Source organism: Calidris pugnax, unplaced genomic scaffold (genome assembly GCF_001431845.1).
Source record: "Calidris pugnax isolate Ruff unplaced genomic scaffold, ASM143184v1 scaffold41, whole genome shotgun sequence".
Lineage (NCBI taxonomy): Eukaryota > Metazoa > Chordata > Aves > Charadriiformes > Scolopacidae > Calidris > Calidris pugnax.
Genome location: NW_015094509.1, coordinates 29,354,764 through 29,378,629, shown reverse-complemented (window position 1 = coordinate 29,378,629; position 23,866 = coordinate 29,354,764). Strand labels below are relative to the sequence as shown.

The 23,866-nt window shown below is 44.9% G+C and overlaps 1 protein-coding gene across 1 annotated transcript in view; it reads right to left on the bottom strand.

Annotated features, from left to right (window-relative positions):
- The window catches only part of LOC106902059 (brain-specific angiogenesis inhibitor 1-like), a 53,110-nt gene that overhangs the window by 25,476 nt on the left and 3,768 nt on the right, over nt 1–23,866 (bottom strand). The window contains exons 2-6 of the mRNA XM_014965225.1: nt 22,933–23,083; nt 18,393–18,462; nt 10,632–10,698; nt 6,198–6,283; nt 742–840 (exon numbers count right to left, since the gene is read on the bottom strand). Of these exons, the coding sequence (XP_014820711.1) occupies nt 742–840; nt 6,198–6,283; nt 10,632–10,698; nt 18,393–18,462; nt 22,933–22,996 (386 nt within the window). The 5' untranslated portion in view covers nt 22,997–23,083. The remainder of the gene's footprint in view (nt 1–741; nt 841–6,197; nt 6,284–10,631; nt 10,699–18,392; nt 18,463–22,932; nt 23,084–23,866) is intronic.

The following is a 23,866-nucleotide window of genomic DNA, read 5'->3' as shown; positions in this document are numbered from 1 at the left end:
GCTCTGGCATTTTCGTTATTTTTTTTTTCTTTAACTAACTCCAGCAGCATCTGAGAAAAGATCTAACAACATTTGACTTTCGTAACTCAGAGCTATGAAACACCTTAAGATTTTAAGAACTAATTCCAAGTGCTTTTAGGGGTCCAAAAGAGAAAGTCAACAGTTATCAAATCATGACTGCAGCCCTACCAGATACTAAACGTAACTACAGCCTTTTATAAGAGAAAAAAACCACCGAGATGAGATTCACCAAATCTCTGAAATCATACTCAAAGCTCTGCAGCCTCTGGAGTAAAAAAATCAAGCACATACTAAAGTGTTTGAAAAAGCTGGAGTTTGAGACTCTTGTCTACCATTAAAATTAATGGGAAGCACATCTTGAAGTCTGTAACTCTGAGAAGTAAATTAAACATATACCCAGCTTCTAACAAATGAAGAATCCCTTTGTCTTCCATGGGCTGCTCACATGCTTAAATCTAAGCATGTCAGAAAGTGCTTTTCAGGATCCAGCCCATCAGCTTTTGCTCCAGGGATGTTGCGGGAGCCCTACACTACTCATGGCCCACAGAATGAGGTCAGGGAGAGTCAGGGATGTGGGGAGGTGGGCAGGGACATGGGGAGAGAAAACAAACAAGGGTTGGTGAGTGCAGGGAAATGGAAGAGGGAAATAAAATAAATATATAAAAAAAAAAAGAAAGTGGAAAGAAAGAAAGAAAAGAAGTTGAAATTAGAGGAACTAACATGGCGTTACTGGTGGCTGTGGCCGAAACTTCAGCAGAAGAAACTACTCCACACTTGGAACATTTGAGCGTCATGCCGTAAAGGGGCACTGCCATCTGACTGCAATTAAAACCAAAAGACTGAAACAAAACAAAACACTTTGCTTATGAACACAAACGTAGAAAGGAAAGGGAAAGAGAAGCCAAAAGAAAGAAAGAACGAAAGAAAGGAAGAAAGGAGAAAGGGAACCAACCAACCATACCCAGTTTGAAAAGACAAATGAAAGACAGGCAGGAATAAAACTCTCATCTGTACCACTCCAGATGCGGGAAATGGGAAAAATGTACAATTCAGAGACGTGTTGGTGCCGCTGGAGAGGGTGGAACTGTGTTGGTGAATGTATTGCCAGATTCAGGGTGTCTCTCTCTGGCACCCATGGAAGAGGAACCAGTACTGCTCTCCCAGTCTCCACCTCCTTCTTTTGGTTTGTTTTTTGAGAAATTGCTCTTTTCCCTCCTGGCCTTTTTGCTCCAAAACAAAAAAGGTGGCAGGGTTGTACAGTAGAAGGCAAGAAGTAGGGCTGTGGGGACTGTGTCTGCTTGTCTTCTTTCCTAAAGCAATCAAAGGGATGTCATATATTTTCTCCACTGGTCCTTGTGTGCTAATCGTGGCCTTGGTGGGGATACCCACATGGCAGCTGACATTACCAGGAGATAGGCCACTCTTTTGTTGCTAAATCTGTGATGAAGGACATGCAAACGGGACTGTTCATGTCCTAGAAGTTAAGCCTGAGCTTGGGTGTTTTGAAAGACCATTAACCTGCCCTGGAGGGTGCTGGACTGGCTGCCTACTTTTGAGACATTTCTTCTCTCAGATCTCATTTTGGAGCTGAAAAACACCTTTGGGATGAACCCTGAGACTTATTCACATCAGTTGCTCCCACTTTTTCTGGATGGGATCAACCACAGAACCTGGCCGTTGTGGGCTGCTGGCATAAGGGGCTGCAGGGATCTGCTAAAGGGCATGTCCTCTTGATTTTTAGAAGCTTATGTATGTGAAGCCACCCAGCTGACAAGCCAGCTCTTACTCAGAAGCCCAGAAGCCACATTAACTTGGCATCAGCCCTGTTTCTTCCCAGGATTTACTAGTTTGTGTGCACCCTCTGGTTTGCACGGATTACATTCACATCAGATCTGGCTTAAAAAACGGTCAGGAGTCTGCAAAACATCCTACAGACCTAAATGCAGTGCCTGATATCAGAGAAGGCATGAACATCGCTGCCAAAGGACAGTAGGTCTGTCTTTCTTGGGTGATGGCAGTGCAGCTGGTGAGAGGTGATGTTTGCAGGTATCAGGCATCGGGGGTTCTACAGCCCTACCCTACCTGGGAGAGAGATTAGGAAAATTGACAGATTATTTCTTAATTTTTACAGCTTTGTGTTCAGTCTCACTGCAAAAAAAAACAAAAAAGACATCCCCATGAACACCAACACAGCATTATCAGTGGTCCTGGTGGCCCACTTTCAAGTGGCTATTGATTGGTCTTTTAATTAGTTAGAGTGACATAAGCCATTACTCCCTTCCAGAATAATGGCTAAGGTATCCCACAGAAACTTTCAGCCTTCAGACACAGAGAAAATTAGCTTCTGTGTCAATAGATATGTATCTTCCAGGAAGGATAGTCTAAATCCAGTGAGGACAATGGCTGAACCAAAGATAAAGTGGGTCCTGAGAGGCAGTAAGTGCACGACCCTTAAAAAAAGGCAGCTTATCCCCAGATCTATCAGCCACAAAGAACAGATAAGCAGAGAGACAGAGAGAGGCAGAGATAGGCAGCAAAAAGAAAGTAGATTGATTTGAGGAATTTGATGGAAAACTATACCAGAAAAAACATGAATGACACTGAATCACAAAGAACTGGCCAAAAGACCACTATAACACACAACTGTAACTGCTGTTGGGGTGTATTTATGCAGAAAGTTGTAAGCAGTAGGCAGAGATGTGGATACATTTATATTCTAATTTGTTCTTGTTGGGGGCATGAGGTCGTTAATATATTGAATTTCCGAGGCAGGTTTATATCGGTGCCTGTGTGTATGAAAGGGTAGCTAATGAAATAATCACAGTGAATAATGCATTCATTTAATTTAGCTTTTTCTGCTTCCTAAATATCCACAAACAGCTCACGGACTCATCTGGTGCATTCACTGGAGCCTGGATGTTGCTACCTTTTATTGAACAGTGCTTTACACCACGCACGGCCCAAAGAGCAGGAGCACAGCTTCCAACATGAAACATTCCCAGATGAAGGGCAATCTGAATCTGTTCCTATTTTAAAGTAGTTATTATCTTTCCAATTACTTTCTTCTGTATGTGCTGACAATCCAGCTCTGTTACACCTCTCCAGGACAGTCGCACAGAGAGTATTTCAGACAAGGTATTGGGGCAAACTTTCTCAAGTCCTCTCTATAATCAACAGAGAGATAAAAAAACATAAAGGTCCTCTACGGGGCAAGTTGGAACAACTAAACAAAGCTCCTGTCTCTCTCCAATAGTTACAGAGGAAGCCTAGAGAGATTAAAACTCAGCAGGCTAAAATTAGCCTTTGTGAATATACCCTATAATCTCATTCTTCTTCCCTGGATGCCTGAGCACACAAATATTTCTGGAATAAACGCTGGCTGAATAAATTTAAAATTCATTTTAAAGTCTCCTGCATCCGGTATTAAAACATTCTTTTTTAGTAGCACACCCATCAACAGAGCTCAAACACTGATTGGGAATGGAGACCGTTCTACTGGAAGACACTTCCATGGTTTTCCTCCGTGCCCAGACAGGATTTGGGGCAGTTGTGTGCATTTCTCCACCTCTCCAGGAAATCACACCCAACTCTCTACAGCCTGGCTTTGTGATATAAAGTCATTGCTGTTAGAAAGTCAACGTTTTCTGACAGATGTGACAACAGTAATCATAGCAATTTCCTCTGCTAAGTATAGGGCAAAACCTATCATGTCTTGGTTATTATTTCACAGGAACTGTTAGCACTGATTTATTTGCACCAACCGATCTGCGGTTTGTGTGCTGGGCTCCTCTTAATGTTCAACAGGTCTTTTTTTTTTTTCCTCCTCTTTTTTTTTTTTTCCCCTTTTGCCTTTTTTTTTTTTTTTTTGCAACACTGAACCATACTTCTTGCCTCTGCTAAAGGAAACACAACGTTTCTTTATACCATCTCCTCAGATCCAAACATCTCCAAGGCCGTTACTCATTCTGATTAACTTCAGATCTACCTTCCAACACGGTTCCCAAGCCCAGGCCAGAAGCAGATAGCTAAAGGGAAGGGGCACCAGAGCTCTCAAAAGTGCTTCCGCACTCTCAGCGGGTGCACTTCCAAAGGAGAACAAAATCATTGAGCACAGAGAAGGCTTAAAAGTGCTGCACACACACACACGGACACGGAAGAAGGGGGGGAAAAAGAGAAAAGAAAGAAAAAACAAAGAACATCAGAAAAAAAATGACTTTTTTTTTTTTTTTTTTGCTTTGCAGGTTTTGTTTTCAAAGTACAACTAGAAATGTGATCAATAACCAGGTGCTATGTATTAAATAAGGTTAGTCTGTATGCAATTTAGGTTAGAGAGGGAGAGACTGATAGACAGGAACTTGCTGCTCTGCTAATCCAATAAACCATTTATTTCAGTGCTGACTTTCAAGCGTAATTGTCTTGCTACAGACTCTGCCAGCAGTTTGGCTATTTTCTTGAGTTCTCTCTTTGTAAAGGGCATCATCCAGAATAAAGCACACGCTTCTTAGCAGCTGCTTTAAGCAGTGCACCAAGGTCACTTCTGTGGGTACCTCTTCAATCCAGCAGCAACTGGTACTTCTGGTCATCCAAATGTGCTTAAATCTCCTCTTATTACTGTGACCATGGCACTGCTCAGGCATCGAGATTCCCCTCTTTGCTGCACCGAGGGTATGTCAACGTGGCTGATAAAACATGAACCTTAACATGTTTCTCCTGTGGCTGGATAAGAACTCACTTCTGCCCTTGGTTTTGCTGCCACCACTCAATTAAAAACCACTTCCACCAGAACTACCCAATAGTGCAATGACAGGAATATTGAACCTTGTCTGTACTTTCTGCCTCTGCCTTCTGACACCCAATTTTAAGGCCCAAGGCTTTTGTAGCACAGCAGTGGATAAAGCAACTTATCCTCTCTGTGAAGCCTAGGAGTGCAGCAAAAAAAGACTACCAGTATCCAAGATCCTTCTGCTTTCATAGACAGACTATGCTGGAGACTCCTTGTACCTTTTCCACCAACTTCGTAAGGATTTAGGCTCTGCCTCTTGCCACGGTGCAGAGGCACTGGAGCATCTCTTCCTCTTCTTGTCTCTTTGTAATACAATTCTTATACATGGTGATAAAACCAAATGCTATCAATGGACACGTGAGACCATACAACTGTCTTTCCTAGCAGCAGGTAAGGTGATAGTTTCTCTGACTGCACCACTAAACCAAGTAAGGCAGTGGAAAATAACATACTAACTTCAGCAGCCAGGCTGACCTGTGCATTTCATTTGACTCAGAGTGTCAGCATGTCATTGCTGTCCTTGGCTTGGAGCGTGGCATAGCCCAGAGATAAAGTCTGAGCAAGCTACAGACTTTTTTCTAGACATGAAGACAAAGAGGGGGGTCTCATCCTGCTGGAGTCAATGACGAAATAGCCACTGTCAACAGAGTTTGGAAGTAACCCAACAGAGAGTCCTGACAGTCACTGCCACCTCAGCCAACCCCTCATGAGACTAGGGTGATAAGAACTGTGGATTTGATTAATACTACGAGGAGAATCAGGTAACAAGCCCCAGGCTTCAGGGATGGAGGGTGGGGTGGTGGCTGTGGAGAAGATAAAGAACCTCAGGTGGCATCAAAACCTTTTCTTGCAGAAGAGGTATCTTTGTTTACTCCTTACACAACCATCCATCTACTAATCTGTTCACTGCTAGACCTCCAAACACCCTTTCCTTAAAAGTATCACCTACCTTTGCTGTCCCTCAGCCACCTGCCAGCCATTAGACATGGTTTCTCTTGTTACGCACCCCTTGCCACGTGCTGCACTCAGCAACTATGAGTCCCTCTCTGATCCAGCTGCTGTCTCCAGGAGATAGTGAGAAGAATCACTTTGTTCTCCCTAATCCTCGGGAGGATACAAGAGGCTGGGCTGAAGCCATTTTAACAAAGAGATGAACTTCTAACCTTCCTCCATAGTAACACAATGTTGCTTCTTGGGTCTTGTGTCTCTGCTGCACTGACAAGGCAGAGAAATTAAACCACCTGGGATCTTTTTTCTTTCATTTTGTTTAAATCTGCTTTTGCATTTTGTTTGCATCTCCAATCTCTCTTTGCATTCCCTGCCTGGTTATTGATCACAACCTTGTTTCATTTTGGTTTTTTGTTCTTTACTTAGATGTATTGATAAGGCATACCCTGCCCGTTCCTTCAGTTTCTTATCTGTTATTCCATCTTTGGATACAAGTTTGTTAAAAACCAGAATGCCAATAACCATGTTCACCTGTTGAAAGAGAAACAACACAGTTTTGTTCTCAAGTAAGTCAGGTCAAGCTGGGTAGACAGAAGGAAAAACCCAACATTTGGCAGATTAAGTCTTTCCCATTTCTCCCGAAGCTCGGTAGCACGGTCACACTTCTGCAGGCCACCACCCTTTATGTCCCTTCTCCACCCTGTCCCACCTGGCCATGCATCAGTGAGTTCAGGACAGCACAATGCAGCTGGCAGCAGATCAGAGAGATGTCCATGAACCAAGACAAGACTGCAAGGGGCTCAGATTGCTGCAAGGCTGTTTGGAGCTCAATGCCTGCTCGAGATCTAGCAAGGCAAACCGTAGGCAAAAGGTTCAGGGTAATACAAACAGAAAATGGCCAATAGAGGGGAGAGCAGTGGGTTAACACCGGCTGCTTTCAAAAGTGCCTTATGGAATCTCTGTTACCAAAGGAGCAGCCTTAAGAGGACAGAGTGGTGCTATGAAGACAGCTTGTCACAGTTTTTGCTCAGTGTACCAGCACCGCTGATCTCAAAATAGGAGATGGAAGGGCACTGGAGCAAGTGAAAATATCAGCTACTATGGTGGGATGTCTTTAGAGACACTGCAGATGGCACAGGATACACATCAGCCAGCCATCCATTTCCAAAAAATCAGGGGCAGGGCAACTGTGTGCAATCCTTCATCCTGCTTCGTCAGGGTGAGACCATGGGTGTCTGTGTCAATCAGGTATAAATATTCACAGTGAAATACAGACTAAAGTGATGCGAAGCTCCTCCCTGTGCCTTTCTGCCTGCATTCGCTGCTGCCAGCTGCATCTGCTTCACAAACTTCACCCAAACCTCAGCAACCTCTGAATGCGAACCCATTTGGGGACACATGAGCACCACCCTCTTGGTGGAGGCACAGCATTGATGGTGGAAAAAAGTGACAACACAAGTTTTGCTGACAGTCAAACACCTGGTGTTGGTAGAAGGAGGTACTAGATGCTCTTCTGCATGTGGGGCTTGCAAGGAAATGTTTAAGGCCAAATTCAGAAGCGTGCAACATTCCATGTTTGCTGAGAAGCTTGTTGAGTTTAATAGACCCTTGAGAGGTGGTCCTAAGAGACACCTAGTACAACACATAGCCCAGAGGAAAGGAGACGTCTGCTCACACCAAGCCTCCATCTAATTGCCTAGATCATTCTCAAAAATGAGCAGTCTTTCTGAGTTTGGATTGCTGGTTTCAGCCGGACACGACCCGGGTCACTGTTGTGGAGTCCACAGCTGGGAATAAATGGTAGATCTCACAAATAGCAGTTATTTTCTTTCGCATCAGCTGCTGGGTCAGTGGACTACTTTCCACAGCTGTGAGTTCCTTTCTTGAGCTCACCATGGTATTGTTTTTAAGAGAAACAACGCTGGCAAGTCAGACGCAGTAACTCAGCCAAGGATCAGCAGGAAATGAAACCCCAGTTATGTGCTTAGAGAGAGAGAGCCCTTTCGATTCACTGATCCTTCTTCGCCGTGCTGAAGGCTGAGTGCAAGACAGACTTTGCTTTAGGTACAGCAAGGCAGTAGGAAAGATGGGGTTGAAGTGTGGCAGCCTAGATCGCTCCTGGGGCCAGCCACAACACAGTGTGTATCCTTGTTCCTATCCAGAAGGGGAGATGACAAAGTGCAGCTCCGCAGTTGCAGCCTGCAACTGTTTTAATAAATAAAAGCTATTTTATCCAGTGCATTGATCATCATGATCAACATCCTGGCTCCATTCCTTTGCAAAGTCAGGGATATCACACGGACATGCTTCTAAACACAGCCACTCTTCGTAACCTGCTGTGCAGCTTCACTTCTTTATCTCTGAGATGGCATCCAGAAGCAAAGACACGAGTCTTGAGATTCAGCCCTTGAGATAACCGGTCCCTGATGACTCTCTGTCCTGACCTCACCATGCCATGAGCCTTTCCCTGCAGTAACCCATTGCTTTCAGCCTGCACACAATTATCACCAGCCTGCTTCACCTGAGCTAGGTGACAGAAACTGCTTTTAACAGCTCTGCATTTCAGGTTCCTAGGATTTTTAAGACTAAAGGTCAAACCTTTGCAGCCATCCACTGTTAGCTGCAAATATTGCTGCAAGCTGCAGGCCAACCATCTTAAGAATATTATTTTGAGTAAAGATATTCTCTGAGACAAAGGCCTCTTTTCAATCTGGGGAGGGTGTGGAGGAAGAAGGTTATTACAGGTAAAAGAAAAATCGTGTTGATAGGACAGTACAGAGATCCTTGGATGGCTTGGGAGGAGGAAGCACAAGTCCAGCCTGGCCAAGGCCAAGGTTACAAGTCCAGCTGTAGCTAAATCAGCTACAGTCAAGAACTGTGTGTTCAACTTCTGGAGCTGTTAAAAGTCATGATGGGAATTTGGGCAACTTATTGAGCTTAACTTTTTCCCAGGTTATCATTTATAAAAGAGGCTTTCAGTGCTTCTTCTTCTTCCCCAACCTCCTCAGTAGATATACCAACTTGGGCAGCAATGAGTCAGGTAGTCCAAACTAGGTGTGTATGCTCTCTCTCTAGGTACTGAATAGAGACAGACACCCTCAGGGATGATTCAACACTTCCTAAGATCAGCTGCATGAGCCACCATTTGCAGGTGTTGACCTCTCTGTAAGGAAATCTCCATTTCCAGCTTCGATGGTGAGTGAAAACTGAGATGCCAAATGGAAGCAGGCTCGTGCGGTTATCTCAGGCTTTAAAAATGCTAAAGAAAGCCAAAGGATTATTTCCCTAGTTGCTAACATAGCAGAAGCATGATGGGTTGAGGGCAACAGATTGACTCCCCCTTCTCTGGGCACTACCAAAGCTCCCTCCCTACTAATCACTGCTGTCTATTGAGCATTCTCCAAGCCAGAGCTATGGGCTTTTATGTTGTTGGGGCAAAGAGATAGTTCATCCGAAAGCACTAAGCCACTTAATGCTCCTGTCAATTACCCTGGCTATAAAGAAGACCCTGACCCCCATCAGCTACATTACTGAGGGAAATCCGACTATCATGTGCCTACAGAGATCTAGTGAGTGGCTGGCATGAACATATTTTATCCCCACTCTTTGCTGACTGCTAGCTGAAGGCTCCACGATGTGTTGCAGCCCTACACTAAAGAAAGACCCTAACTGATAGAAGCTTTGCTTTATTATAGAGGAGGGGCAAGTGCTGGCTTGTCTCTTTGTCATTGTGATGAAACAATGGCATCCAGGTGGTTTGATGTGCAATGACAGCAGTGAGAATAGAGGCAGCAAGAGCTTTTTGTGTAGTTATTCTCCTGTAAGCCTGTTCCTGCCGCAGGGCATTTCACCCCCCAGGTACTGCAGGAAAAAAAACCCACCAGATCTGAAAAAGAAATTGCAAGTGTCAACAACCCCAGTCCTGTGGGACCCTTCAGGGCACTTGAGCCTTAGAGGCACTGGATAAAACACAGGAGTGGAGAGGAACTGAAGAACTGTCACTTCCATGTGGGAGCTCAAATGTGGCATTAAACCCATCTGAAATTGCTGCAGGAGGGATTTCCTAGAGGACCAGAAGTTCTCAAAAATTCTTTGAACCCTGACAGTGAAGATTTCTCATGGCCAATGAGGCTTTGACAGCAGGGAAGCTTGATGAAAGGCATGTCATCTCTTGAGTGACACCTTCAACTCAAGTCGTAACTGGCCAAGATGGGCTTTGGTGCTATGTTGGAGCCAAGAGTGAGGGGACAGTAGAACAAACTCTCACCATGCATGAGCTGGTGGGACACAGTTTGGGAATGTTCACTTTAACCATGCCATCTCTTTGAACTAGAAGCAAACATGACATTTTTAGGGTCACAAAGGATCCCCACGGCACTGATTTGAAGACCTCCATTTCACCTGCAAACAAGGAAGCTGCTCATCTGGGACAGACCAGGAATAAATGTTGGCTGAGGAGGCACAGCCTGGTCTGAAAGCAACCAGTAACTGCAGTTTCTGAAGGAGTTAATGTCAGAGTTTTCCACCATCATCCTGCACTTCCATCCAGATATGGCAAAACCAAGGTAAAGCATCAACCAGATGTCTAAGGGACTCCAGAGAGGACAGAGGTAGAAGGCTGAGAGCCAAGGCATATTACATTTCAGAATCAAACCCTTCCCAGATTGCTGGCTTCTAACACTTTGCTCTTTATTCCTGAAGGAGAAAGCTATTTGAAACATGACTGGAAATAAAGAGCGGCATTCTTGGGCTGAAAGAACAAGGAAAGTGATATAAGATAAAGAGACAAAAAAAAATAAATATCTGAAAGAACAAGGAAAGTGATATAAGATAAGACAAAAAAAAATAAAAATAAATGCTTTCAGCTAAGCTTAAATACCAAAACGACAGCAGCCGCTGGTCCCACGAAGGCGTAGAGGAGACCTCCCTCTAACGACAGCCAGCAGCTGGAAAACGAAGAGAGAAAAGAAAGTTACCCCGTGGCTAACATCAGCGACAGGCGCGTGTCTGCTTCTTCCCTTTGCCTGCAGAGTTCATCTTGAGAGCTGATAGCCCATGGCAAAAAAAGTCTCAGACTTTACAGCAAGCAAGTTTTGCTTCCCATTTCTCCTGAACTTGCATAAAAGGCTCGTTTGCCTGGGGGTCTGCCTGCAGAATGGCATTTGATTGTTGACAGAGGAATGCATGCAAAATGAACGATAGCGCTCTGTTTCAGATCAGGTCCTAGAAGCAGCTACATTGGTTCTCTGGCAAGATGATGCTTTTGTCCTATTCACTCAAGCAAAAGAGTAGAAACAGTGGCAATTGTCCCTCACTCATTTGCTAACCACTGTGCTCACTGAGTGCTCAGGTCCAGGAGTACAGTGCTTTTCTTCTCCTGGAATCTCCCTTTGAGCTCTCTGCCATGGGCAAATTTTACAACACAGCAGTGTGGTGGGAATTCACAGCACTCCTTAAGTGGACGTTCTTAAGGAATGAGCTGAACTTGAGGCGTGTGGTGCCTCTTCTGGAAACCAGCTTGTTCCTTCTCCCTCACACCATGTAACCTGGGAAGGACTTCTTCCTCCACTGACCACATGCGGAATTTAGGCTCCTAAACTGCCTGGTGCCTACACAAACTGAGGGGTCTCTTCTGACTAAATGCTGATGGTCTGCTCTATTGTTGCCTGTGACAGAGCCAATCACTCTTGATGACCTTTTGAGTCAGCAGAGATCCAACAAAAAGAGTCCAAGATGAGGCATCTACATTCAATTAGATGAATCACATCCTGAACTCCATTGACTGCCTTGACCAGGTCATCCAGATCCAAGTAAACAGTGCACCTAAATCTGATGGAGACATCACTGGGGAGATGATTCCCATCTCTCATGTAATTAGTATGAATAAGGTCCAGGGGTCCCCTCAGAGCTCCTACTGCACTGTACAGGGCTACAGGAGAGATGGAGAAGGATTCTTTATCAGGGAGTGGAGTGACAGGACAAGGGGTAATGGTTTTAAAGTGAAAGAGGGGAAATTTAGATTAGATACTAGGAAGAAATTCTTTTCTGTGTGGGTGCTGAGACCATGGAAAAAGTTGCCCAGAGAAGTTGTGGATGCCCCATCCCTGGAAGTGTTCAAGGCCAGGTTGGATGGAGCTTTGAGCAACCTGGTCTAGTGGGAGGTATCCCGGGTTGGAACTCAACGATCTTTAAGGTCACTCTAACCCACCTTTCTATGATTCACATGCAGATTGCACTGCACACCGACATCCCCATACTGACAAATTTGGTGTAATGGGTTGGAACTCAACAATCTTTAAGGTCCCTCTAACCCACCATTCTATGATTCACATGCAGATTGCACTGTACACCAACATCCCCATACTGACAAATTTAGTGTAAAACAAAAAAGAAAAGAAAGGCAGGGGAAATGTCACCCTACTCCCACCCAAAGAGCTGAGCATCACTGGGTGTCTGGACAACCAACAGGCATTTTTAGGTTATGACTGTAAAATCATGAAAGAAACACATATTCACTGTGAGAGTGACCTGGCAAAGGATGAGCAGAGGGGTTCAGGAGTCTCCATCCTCGGAGACATTAAAAACCAGTCTGTGTATAGTCCTAGGCATCCAGCACTAGGTGACCCTGCTTGAGCCGGGTAGTTGGACCAGATGGCCTTCAGAGATGCCTTCCCACCTCAACCAGTCTGTGACTCTGCCACAGTTATGGCAGCACTGGAGCTGAAATTTCCCTTTTCTGGGGAATCCAGCAACTCAGAGTACAGACACATAAACCAGGTACTCCAGGGCAAGAGAGGATGTAAGTTTACACTGTGTCAGCAACCTCATGGAAAGTTTGCATGCTTTGACATCGCAGCACCCTGGAGCAAACGCGAGATGAAGTAATCCTGTTTCAGCAGTAAACTACCATGCCTTTACCACAGGATAAGTGCAGGCGACCACAATGGAGCAAGAACTTTCTCAAAGCTCTTAACCCAGCTAACCCTGCAGTAATTCAGTTATGTGCCTCTAACCTCAGCAATACGGTTTCATTCTGCCTCGGAAGCAAACTGATGCTGCCTTTCAGAGTCTCCCAGGAAACAAAGCCTTCCTGGAAACATTTCAACTCTGTTGATCAGCCTCATATGTTTTTGTATCAATTCTGACTTGCAAAAAATGTTATTTTTTTTTTCGCCCCGAAACACAGAACATTTGGGAAAAGAAAAAAAAAAGTATATCAAATGTAAAATTGAAAGCAGGACATTCTGTTTTTCTCTGAGGCCTGCATCTTGTTTATTTCTAAATTAATCCTGTAATGTGTTAATTTAATCAATTCTGATCTCTTCCTAACAGCAAGTTCCTCTGTCACAAACAGTCTGAGCAGCTGTAATAATAAAGCAAATAATCAGCTGGGGAGGGAGGGAATAAGAATGAAGCTTTGGAGGGTGCAATAAATGGAGGTCTCCCTAAATGCAAGGAGAGGGCAAGGGGAACCAGGAGGGCTGGTCCCTGCCCTTTTTCTCCAACATTCCACCTTAATTTTGAGACCGTTTTGCCCAGGGTCTCTTCCAACCCAGGCTCAGCCGAAGAGAGGAGCTGTCAGCCCTGCACTCCAATTAGCAACGAGGACTTGGTGCAACGAGGGCTCTTGTTCATGTCAGGTCCCTGGCAGCCCCTCTTCCCCTCTGAGCATCAGGCTTTCTGAAGGCAAGTTCACACATCACCAAGCACTGGTCCTTATCCCTTCTGACTGCCTGACCTCCCTGCCACAGCGCTTAATCGAAACATTTCCAAGGCTGTCAGAGGTGGTGGCTGACAGCGAGGGAAGGGAAAGGGTGAAGTGATATCCAAGACAGGAACTGACAGCAAACTCCAGCAATATATTAGTTGAGTGGAGATGCTTTTAGCCCTGTGCCTACAAGGCACAGAAATATTTGCATTTCGCTAAGAGGTTCCCCGGTACTTGCCAAGGGATCTCTTCACAAATCTCTTAAATAAAATTATCACTAGAAGGGAGTAAGTGAATGGTTTAACAATGCTCAGCAGCTCCGGAATATTATTTCTAAGCAGTATGTCCCCTGATTGACAGCAGCTCTTGTGTTCAACGCGAAAGACCTCTTTGCAAAACACCTGATCCTTTTGTGAGCCTGCCACAGCGGAGATGTGAGACGGGTGGCTTTTGTCTTGGTCCTGCAAAGAGCTGACTTCCACCAAGACCTTCCTGACTCCACCGTACAGCTCTGCCAGCAACAGGTCTCACCTCGATCGCGTGCAAAAATAAGCAGCCCCAACGCAACAGCCAACATATTTGAATCACTAAGACTACAGCTGGGAATCAGGGCTGTTCCACCAGTGTTAATTTAGGGATTAACATAGAAGCTACTGAGATAACTGTGGGTGACAGAAGCCCTGATGCAATGACACGTGAGAACCCCTGGAAATTTGCTGTGCTTTGGCACTGCTCGCACTAAAGTTTTTGTGGGCTCTCCTGTGGGGAAGGATGTGAGTTCCCAGCTACCAGTAGCACAACCTCAATTACTCCGTTCAAGCTTCAGGAGGCAGTTTGTCAAGCTTTAGAGGACCAGAGTCAATCCCTGGAGTACCAGCTAAGAGGAGAGTTATTATTCAGGCATTCAGCCTAATACAAGGAGGTGAGCAGTGGCAGGTCCTCTAGACCTCCATTATCTCTAAGACTTTCTTTGAGGCTGGAAGTACAGCCTGTACCCTACTCCAGCAGCTCTCCAAACAACTCTAAAATGTCCTTTCAAATGCTGTTCAGATAAGAAGGAAAAATCCTCTTGTGTTCTCCTCTCCTCATTGTGGATGGAGAGTTCACAGCACTCCAGAAGAAGTGTCCTGAGTAATAAAGGCCTCTGAGCAAACGCCTGCTGGGGAATTGCCCCTTAGAAAACAACAGAGACACAGTCCGAATCCTGCAGTACATATTTAGTTTTCAATTTGAATCTCTCTCTTCCTTCTTATCTTACCACTTGGTAGCCCAGTCTGGCCAGCTAAAGGGTAAATATTAAATATTAACTACAACCTTCCCATACTTAGCAGTGTCTCTGATCTCTCTGCATTACAGCTTGGAGACATGGTCAACCCTTTGACTGCTACCACATCTCGATGGGACAAGCCTCCATTACTGCTGCTCAGTTGTGTTTATATCATTACAGAATAGCTTCATCCCATGGCACAAAAAAAAGAGAGGACAAAGCTGGGTGAAATCTTGCTTAGGGTCCAGGTAGACCACCGTCTTGGAGGTTACTCCCCTAACTTGCTCCACTGCACTTGGCCACCTTGGCATACTCTGCAGAAGAACAGTTTCACTCTTGATGACAGAGGCACAATATGCATTTCACACACTGTCCCTTCTACCAGCTTTTCCCTGGGAGTCTGTAACACCAAGTGCTGCAATGCCTTCAACAGCTGCATCTATCCCCAAAATGCTCTCACGGCCATCTCCTGTAGATGGATGTCAGGGATTTTTTACCACTGTGAGGGGGGATGAGAAAAAAATTGATGTTGAGTGCCAAATCCTGTGCTCAGCTAAACATCAGAGCCCTGCTTTGTCTTAATGACCATCTCCACAAGAAAACCAACGGGTGTTAATGCACTGCTCTTAGGATCCAGAAATTGCAGGGTTAGAAGAAGCCTTGAAAGACGCTGTGAAGTCCCTTGTGGTTTATCATGTCAGCTCTTGTCCCCTGCTTCACAGGGAGGGACGTGTTATGGCTAATGTCTTTCCTTCCTTCTTCAAGATGGAAACTTCATGCCTTGAAAGTCTTAATGCTCATTTGAAATGCCCTGTGCATGCCCTGTACTAACTAGAGACAAAGCTAAAATAGCTCCTGAGCTCTAGGTCTCAGCTTTGCAACTACTTCATGCATTTCTGCAACAGTCAGAAACCTACAAATGCCCTGGGACAAGCTTTGATTCAAGGCCATATTCTGTTTATATGCCTTTAGCATTAGACAGTGTTAAATCAAGGTCTGAACCACCTCAAGTTTTGGAGTTCAGCTCTGAAATTACTGCTATGTGATGTCGACTTTGCTTAGAGAAGAGGTGGGACCAAGGGCCTCCCCACACATAAATCTAAGAGCTTTTATGCCTCTTGAGCAGGAGCACAGGGAGAAGTGTGAATGCACTGCAGTCTGTCGGGACACCCTGCCTGGCTTGGTCAACATGAATATTTGCTTCACGTTTTAAAATGCACCGACGTGCAAATGTAACTCTCTTTACAGTGATGCTCAGCCCCAGTTTATGCTCAGCATCATGGCTCAAGAACCCACCACGCCATCGCCCTGACCCAGCAGCATGTACCCATTAGCCCCTTACTGCATGGAAGCAGAGCAGGGGGGTTGACCGGTGCCCATGGGGACATCCACGCTGCTTGGGACAGAGATGGTCGCTTGAGGGTGTGACTGTGAGTTATCTCTCTTTAGGTCTGGCTCTGGGTAAAGCCAACAGCAGGAATTACAGCCCATGGTTGATGGGCATTCTGGGTAAAGCCAACAGCAGGAATTACAGCAAGATGGCAGTGTTATAAATGCCTGATGGGCACGAGAGGAACTGCTGCTCCATTCACAGCTTTGCTGGGACTCACCAGCTTTTCATCCCCTTCCGTGCTGCAGTCTGGTAAAGAGGACCAAACTGGATTTGCTGGAGTGAGAAGATCCCCTGCTGTTTTGGTGACAAGCACCCCGACAGCAGAGCTAGGAAATAGTGTCACTCGGGCTGTGGCTCCTGCTGGGACTGCAGGATCCCTTGCCATCCCCTCAGGCAGCCAGCCAGGCTACAAGGTGGGCAGCATCCAGCCTTTGGATGCAAGGAATGACAGAGACTCAAGGGCTGAAAGGAGTCAGAGGGTTAGGAGCAGAGGGAGGAGAGCTGGTGTGATTAAGCATCCTCTGGGAAGGATGGAAAGTCACAGCACAGCCTGTTGGCCACCTCGCCAGTATGCCAAGCTGGAGTCCAGCAGGTTTTGTCACCCGTTGACACCCTTTTGGCTGCAGTCTGGGAAGGCTTTGCTCTGGGGCAGGGAGATGTTGGCAGGCGATGGTCCAGGGCAGTGAAATAGGGTGTGCTTTCTTGCACGTTCCTCCCTTTCCCCCTCCAGGCTCTTTTGTGTGGTCAATGTTGACCACAAAACTCTGAGGTGGCCCCTAAACATTAACGGGGAGGGAATGACTGAGCTTTTTGCACCAATTCCCAACAATCCATAAACACGAGAGGAAGCAGAAATATTTAGGAGTTTTCTCCGTTCCCCTGATGCTTGTTCATTACGAATTGTTCTCGTGGACTCGCATGGAGGAAAGCCCCAGAAACAGCAGCTCCACAGAAAAGCTAAAAGGGCATTTGGGATCTCAGTGGCACCTCTGAAAGCCAGGCTGTGCGTTGTCTTCTTCTGAGTCATACAACAAGCCCTGGATCCCTCTCCACCAGGACACACCGAGGCCAAGTCACCCAGGCTGGGGCAGGACAGGTACAGCCAATGCATCCTGATGCCAGCACAGGCTTCAGGAACTGTATCTATGGATTTTTATTTGACAAACCCGCCTTCCTGAGCCCTCTATATTGCACTGTAATTTAGACTGCGGTAATTTAGACTGCCAAGCAAATGGAGAATGCTGCTGTGCTGTTTTAATACTCTCCTGCAATCAGAACGCAAAACTCTGGACCATTTGGTCGTGGGTGGGCAGAATATGGTGGGAACTGGGAAAGAGCAGGGATTCCACGTGTAATTTTCTCCGTGGACCTATCAAACCCTCATCTGTTGCTGGCCAGCTTTTGTCTTAAACGTTGTTCATGTAGGATGCAAACCACTGACCAGGCAGGCTCTGAGTAATGATGGGTTGCAGTAGGGAAGGGCCTGATTTATTGCTACATAAAATATTATCCTTTGGTTGCCACTATGCATAAAATTTCTAAGCTTTTTCAAAACACAGTTAAAAAAATAACACTTTCTTTGTCTTTTATTTGTTTGTTTTCTGTTGTTTTGGTTTTTTTAAGTTGTACTAATGCTCAACTCTGAGTGATTCCAGCCCTGCCTTAACATATTTTTAAAGGTGTACACATTCTTATTCCATTTTTCCTTCCCTCCCTTCCTTCCCCCATTACATGCAAATAAAAGTTTCCTAAAGGCAAACCCTGTGGAATTCGGAAAACAGGCAAATTCAGATGGCTTTCAAAAACTTGGTTTGAAAAACTCATGCTCATTCCGGTGCCTAAAACCGAGCCAAACTATTTGGAAGACCTGGGCCCAACCAAGCAAATCATTAAATAGATAAACACAAAAACTATTTTTCATTTTAAAAATCCTAAACTTTGAGTATTCCACATTTTCCCCATAAAAATAAGTTTAAAAAAAATCTCTAAATAGGACATACTTAGATCAAAGTCGTATCATATATGCAACAGTTAAATCTAACTAGTCCCTGTAAACTTGTTTTTAAAGGAATACACAATCCACCTGGGCCAGCTGGTGGCTTGAGGAGGCAGGATGGCTCCTTCCTCTCCCATCAGCCCTGCTTCCCTCTGCCATGGGCAGTCCACCAGAATTTACCTCCTACCTTGGCTCCTGCAGGTCAGTGGATTATGAAAAAAAAAAGGATGGAGGGTGAGAGAGAAAGAAAAATTGAGGAAGAACTCCTTTACTCACTAGTTGATGGTGCCGTACCCCTTGGCTTTAGTAAATCCCACAGAAATGGCAACCACCAAGGCGGGGAGCCCTACGGAAGCAAAACAAGAGAAACTTGGTCATTTAAGCATATGTACAGTTCTTCTCCCACTCAACTGCATAATATACCCAATTCTTCCCCGTGTTATTCTAGCACCATCTGTCCCAGCCTGGGTCTTTGGTAGAGGCTGGATTCAGGACCTTCAGAGCCAAAAGCATGAACCCTTGTTACCTCTGCTAATGAAGTAAATGCCATCACCTGTAATCAGCTCATATCCTGCTGTGGTCTCAGCAGTTGTGTGGGGACTGACAGTACATGCAGATGCATAAAATAAATTTATTTTATTCTTAGGTATACAGTCTGGTCGGGTATATATCAAGGTATCTCCTGAAGGTGGAATAGTCAGCCACAACCCAACCCAAAAGAGCTATCAAGGAGGACATTAAGGGCTACATTTGTTCTCAACATAATGGATGATGAACAGCCCAGGTTCAAGTCTTGCCCCAGATGAGAGAGAAAAGGAGATGGAAACTGAGTTCCTCCTATCCCAAACAGGTTCTTCACGTGTTAGGCTCTAACGGATCGGGTCCCTCTGAACCAAGTGGAAGAGAGCATCAGAATATCAGGTCTTTCTGCAAAACAGGATACTTATTTTCTTGCCAGAGACCTGCACCCTTTTTGTGTCCAAAAGGGGAATAAACTAAGAGAAACCAGCTGTTCTCAAGAAGACACCCTTCATTACGAGTCTTGCAAAAGATGAGCAAGTTAGTCTGGGGCTGGGGTGCCACAGTGTGTAAAGCACAATTTATCTTTAGAGTGTCATGAGCTAATGATGCCAGCACGGGGATGTCATTTCAGGTGCATAAGGGGGATGAAGACATGGCTTTGGTCTCAGCACTAGAAGCTCCCATAAAATGAGAGCAAGGAGAATAAGTAAAACTTGCTGGTTATTGTGCAACCTGCTGGTTATTGGCCTTAAAAGTCATAAAAAGTTCTGAAATTGTGGCGTCATTGAACGCCTGGGCACAATCAGAACTAGCAAAGGATTCTCCATCTTGCTAATCGTCTTCTGATCCTTCTTTTCCCTGACACGATAAACTGCTTAAACATCGACAGAGGAGATCAAGTACTTCCCTGGTTCACCAGCCCAGCTCTCCCCTTTCCCTAAAGAAATGCCTGGATATCGGCTGGTAACATCTGGTTCTTCAGCTACAGAGGTCTCCACGTGGCTTTTTATAGCCCTTCCCCTTGTGACATGCTGAATTAAGCTATCTCAATTCTAAAGATGGGCAAATCCCATTAGGAATTAGCGGGATCAGTAGCCAGCTAGGATTAGTGCTTCTTGACAAAGACCCTAATTTTCCTGCCGCAGAGGTCACGGCAGGCGGCTGCAGAAGGTGCTGGAGATCGAAGGGATGTGTAGACACAGCATCCAGACAACCACCCTGCTGGCAGGGTGGTCACTCAGCATCACAAATCATTGCAAGATTGATTAATTGTGAGGGTCTGCAGCCAGCTGGGAGGTATAAGGCCAAGTTGGCTGGAATATGCAGGATTTGAGACTTATAACGAGAAGCGTTTCTCCTCCTATATGAGATTTCCAAGCACAGCTCACATTTGATCAATCCAAAACTAACAGGCAGAGAGTTTAAAAGATGTCTCTTCTTTTTTCCTTTCTTTTTTTTTTCTTTCTTTCTTTTTTTCTTTCTTTCTTTCTTTTTTTTTTTCTTCCTTTCTTTTTCCCCCTCTTTTTTTCATTCTTAACTGACTATTGCTTCTCTTGCTGAGCCTCCTTCACACCTCATCTGGATACCTCCTGGGTGCTGTACTCACCACGATGCCATCAATATGGCATTCCTATGGCAAGCACGCCGAGAAACCACGTGTGAAAGGACTTTTAAGAGTATCGCTTGCTGCAAGAAGCCCTGCAGAAGAGGAAAGTTGGCCAGGACTCGGCCAAAAATAGCAACTTGTTCTTCGCAAAGCGCTTCTCTTAGACGTGATAATTATGCAGAAATACACACTGTGGCTGTGAACTTGTCAGCTTACAGGGACTGGCTCGTACGGAGCCTAGGCAGGAGCCCCAGCTTTGGGCTGAAAATGGAGCTGTACAAGCAGGATTTGCTGAAGGTGGTAGCAATGCCATGGTAGCTAAGCTAAAGAGCACAGTAATCAAGGGTGCTCTACTCCTCCTCCACCTTGGAAGAGTTCTTGATGGTTTAAAAATGGTTAGATGTTTTTAGCTTGAGTAAAATCAAAATCAAAATCAAAACTTCTAATTATTTTTTTTTAATTACTTGAAAGAAAATTATTCCTAACTGGTCTGTTCCATATACTGCATGTGGTTTGTACCAGCCTTCTAAGCAGTGACTCCTGCTACACAGTCACTGGCAAGGTTTGGGGGGCTTTCTGCAGAAAGTGAATTTTACATTCACCATTTCAAATAAATGCATTGGAACCCTGTTTCCAAGAGTTTTGTACTGCCAGGCCAGAGGAGAATTGAGTCACGTGTTCATCCTGTCCCATCAGAAAATGGTCCTTTGCTAATAACAACCAAGAGCCATAATTGTTATGAACAACTGAAGACCCACTCAGAGCCTGGGCTACAGCAGCATGAAAAATCCAGCTGTGGAAACTACAACATGGCTGTAAAAAGACTGAGACTGACAATATTATTTCTTCTTTACCAGGGCTAAATATGATGACTGAATTGTTTCTAGAGAACAGTTTGTCTGTCTGTTCCAAATAATTTAAAAAATAATAAAAAAAGAAATTCTAATTGCTTAAATCTCTTTTCTGGAAATAGAAAAGTTGCATGCCCAAGAGGAGGACAAAATAAAAGGGAATGAACCTCACTGCTGATGAAAACCACTATAGCTTGAATGAGCTACAGCTGACAGCAGCTGAGAACTTGGCAAAGACATCCAGAACAAGAGCTTAGAGAAATGCTAATACGCAAAGGGGGAAAAGGGGGAGAATCAGCCCATGACAAAGTGAAATGTGTTAATTATTTCAGATTATGCTCTTTAAAACATATTTTCAGCCTCTTCCCTCTTAGAAGTGCCATTAATCCCAGCTTCACAGCTGAAGTCTAGCAGGATGCTAAATATCAGAAATTCCCTTGCTGCCTTAATAGGCAAGAGTGTTCTTCATTTCTTGTCCTAACCTATTCCAAATGGTTATTATGCATCATTTATCAGCCAGTGCATCCTAGTTCAGAGATGACTACATTTTACTAGCAGTGCAAATTATGCTTCTACACATGTAGGCTTTTTTCTGTGGGGTTTTTTTTTTCCAATCTGGACAGACTACAAATGTGAATGTCGCTCGTCCAAAATTCCCTTAGCTAACACGCCCATCTGTCCCAGGTTTTACAAATCAGAAAAATGCCTTTTTATTACCTAAAAAAAAAAAGCTATTAGTCTTTTGCATTCAATATGCCTCATGTTCCTGGAGTCCCAGGGTGTTTGTGTACAAATATATGCGTGACCACACACGGGCGTATACAGCCCGTGCTTTGCATGTATGTGGCAATGTCCTGGCTACACACGAACACTATATTTCAATACCATAATTTATTTTGCTTTCATAAGCAAAAGCTAGGAGTGAAAACTTAAAGGGATGCAGGTGCTGGAACGAGGACGGCTGCTGATGTGCCAGAAAAAATCACATCAGGGCGCTTCCTAAGCATCAGAAATATCTTGCCTGGGGGTGAAATGCTCGACTTCCGTAGTAAAACGAGACACTAATATGGCTCAAATACACAAAGCTTTCTCTCTCCCTTTCTCCTTTTTTTGCCTGCTCGCTTTTGAACAACTTTTTGTTCTGTTGCTCTTTTCAAACGCACGCCTGTTATTGCTTTGAAAGCCCAGGTTATGAGTTTGTGTTTGTTTTCTACTACAGAATGCATCATTTAAGGCTAATAAATTAAACATACGGAAGAGGCAAAGGGAGAAAATTTAGTTACAAGCATCTGCACCAGTCTCGTAGTTTATTTGTCTACGAAAGGCCCTGCTGCCATGGAGACAGGATTTCAGAGCTTGCTTCACTCCGGGTTGCACATGGAAGGAGACAGCAAGAGAGAGAAACAGAGAATGGAAGGAAAAGACCCAAACTTGGGAGAAACTACCCCCAGCACGCCCCTTGAAAACTCAACCCTTCTCAGCCCACTTGTTTTACATGACCCTTAGGTGCCCTGGGCAGCAGACAGGACATCAAAGAGGAATTTCAAAGCCCAGTTGGACAGGGCTTTGAGCAACCTGGTCTAGTGGGATGTGTCCCTGCCCAGGGCAGGGTTGGAACTAGATGATCTTTAAGGTCCCTTCCAACTCTACCCGTTCTATTACGACTCTTGCTTGTGCTGTTTTTCACCATCTGAGCCCTCTTTGACCCCACCAAAAGGGTTGCAAGAACCCTCTGCCAAGCCTTCTGCAGAGCATTAGCCCCTTTTGTAGCCCAGACCCTCTCTGCTCCTCGTCCCACCACACCAGGGGAGATGCTCCTCAGACCCAGGATCCTCACCCCATCCGAGACACAAGAAGCGCTTGCGGATGATGCGGTTCCGTAACCGGCCCGTCACGGCCATGTAGGACTGCCAAGCCTCGGTCAGCACCCAGCAGAAAGAGGAGAGGAAGAAGAAGTGCAAGAAAGCCGCCACCAGCGTGCAAATCACCTGGAGAGAGGAGGAAAGGAGGACACGTGAGAGGAGCAGCAGCAGACGGAGAGAACAGAGTGTAGGAGAGCAGAAGGCACAGGGAAATGCTTCCAAACCAGGCTCTGGAAAGGAAGGTCATGAAGCACAGGACAAGGAAAGACATTTGAGAAGGAGGCAGTCTCCCCCACAAGCTTCAACCCACAAAAGGACCAAAGCATTTGTTTCAAATTTAAGTACTAAGGGAAATCGGCTGTTCTTAAGCATGAGCTCTAAGATAAGCCTCTGCTTAACACTGTTGCTGAAGTCTGAGCCCATGTCCCAACCAGGTACTTTCTTGGCTTTATTTATTTTTTATTTTTATCTTTCATTTTTAATTTTTTAATTTTTATTTTTATTTATTTATTTTCTTGGCTCTATTTATTTTTCAAATGATCAAAACCACGGCCCCAATCCTTTCGGAGAGGACGGAGCAGTTAGTAAGCTGTGCACTCCTCTTGGCTCAAAAGGTTTGCAAAGCCCCACGTCGTTGGCAGGCGAGCTACAGAAATGGAATCAGAGGAAGGCAATTGAGAGGGCAATTTATTGCTGCCAGGGAAGGATCGCTGAGTGAAAGAGTTAAGCCATGAGAGCCGGGTGAAACTACGGCTGCCAGGGGCTGGTAAGGACTGCAAACGTGAGTGGTGTGTAGTTGTCCAAGAGCATATAACTACTGGCAGACAGGGAAAAAAAAAAAAAAAAAAAAAAAAAAAAAAGAAAAAGAAAGGAAAAAAAAAAGGAAAGGAAAAAAAAAAAAATACATTA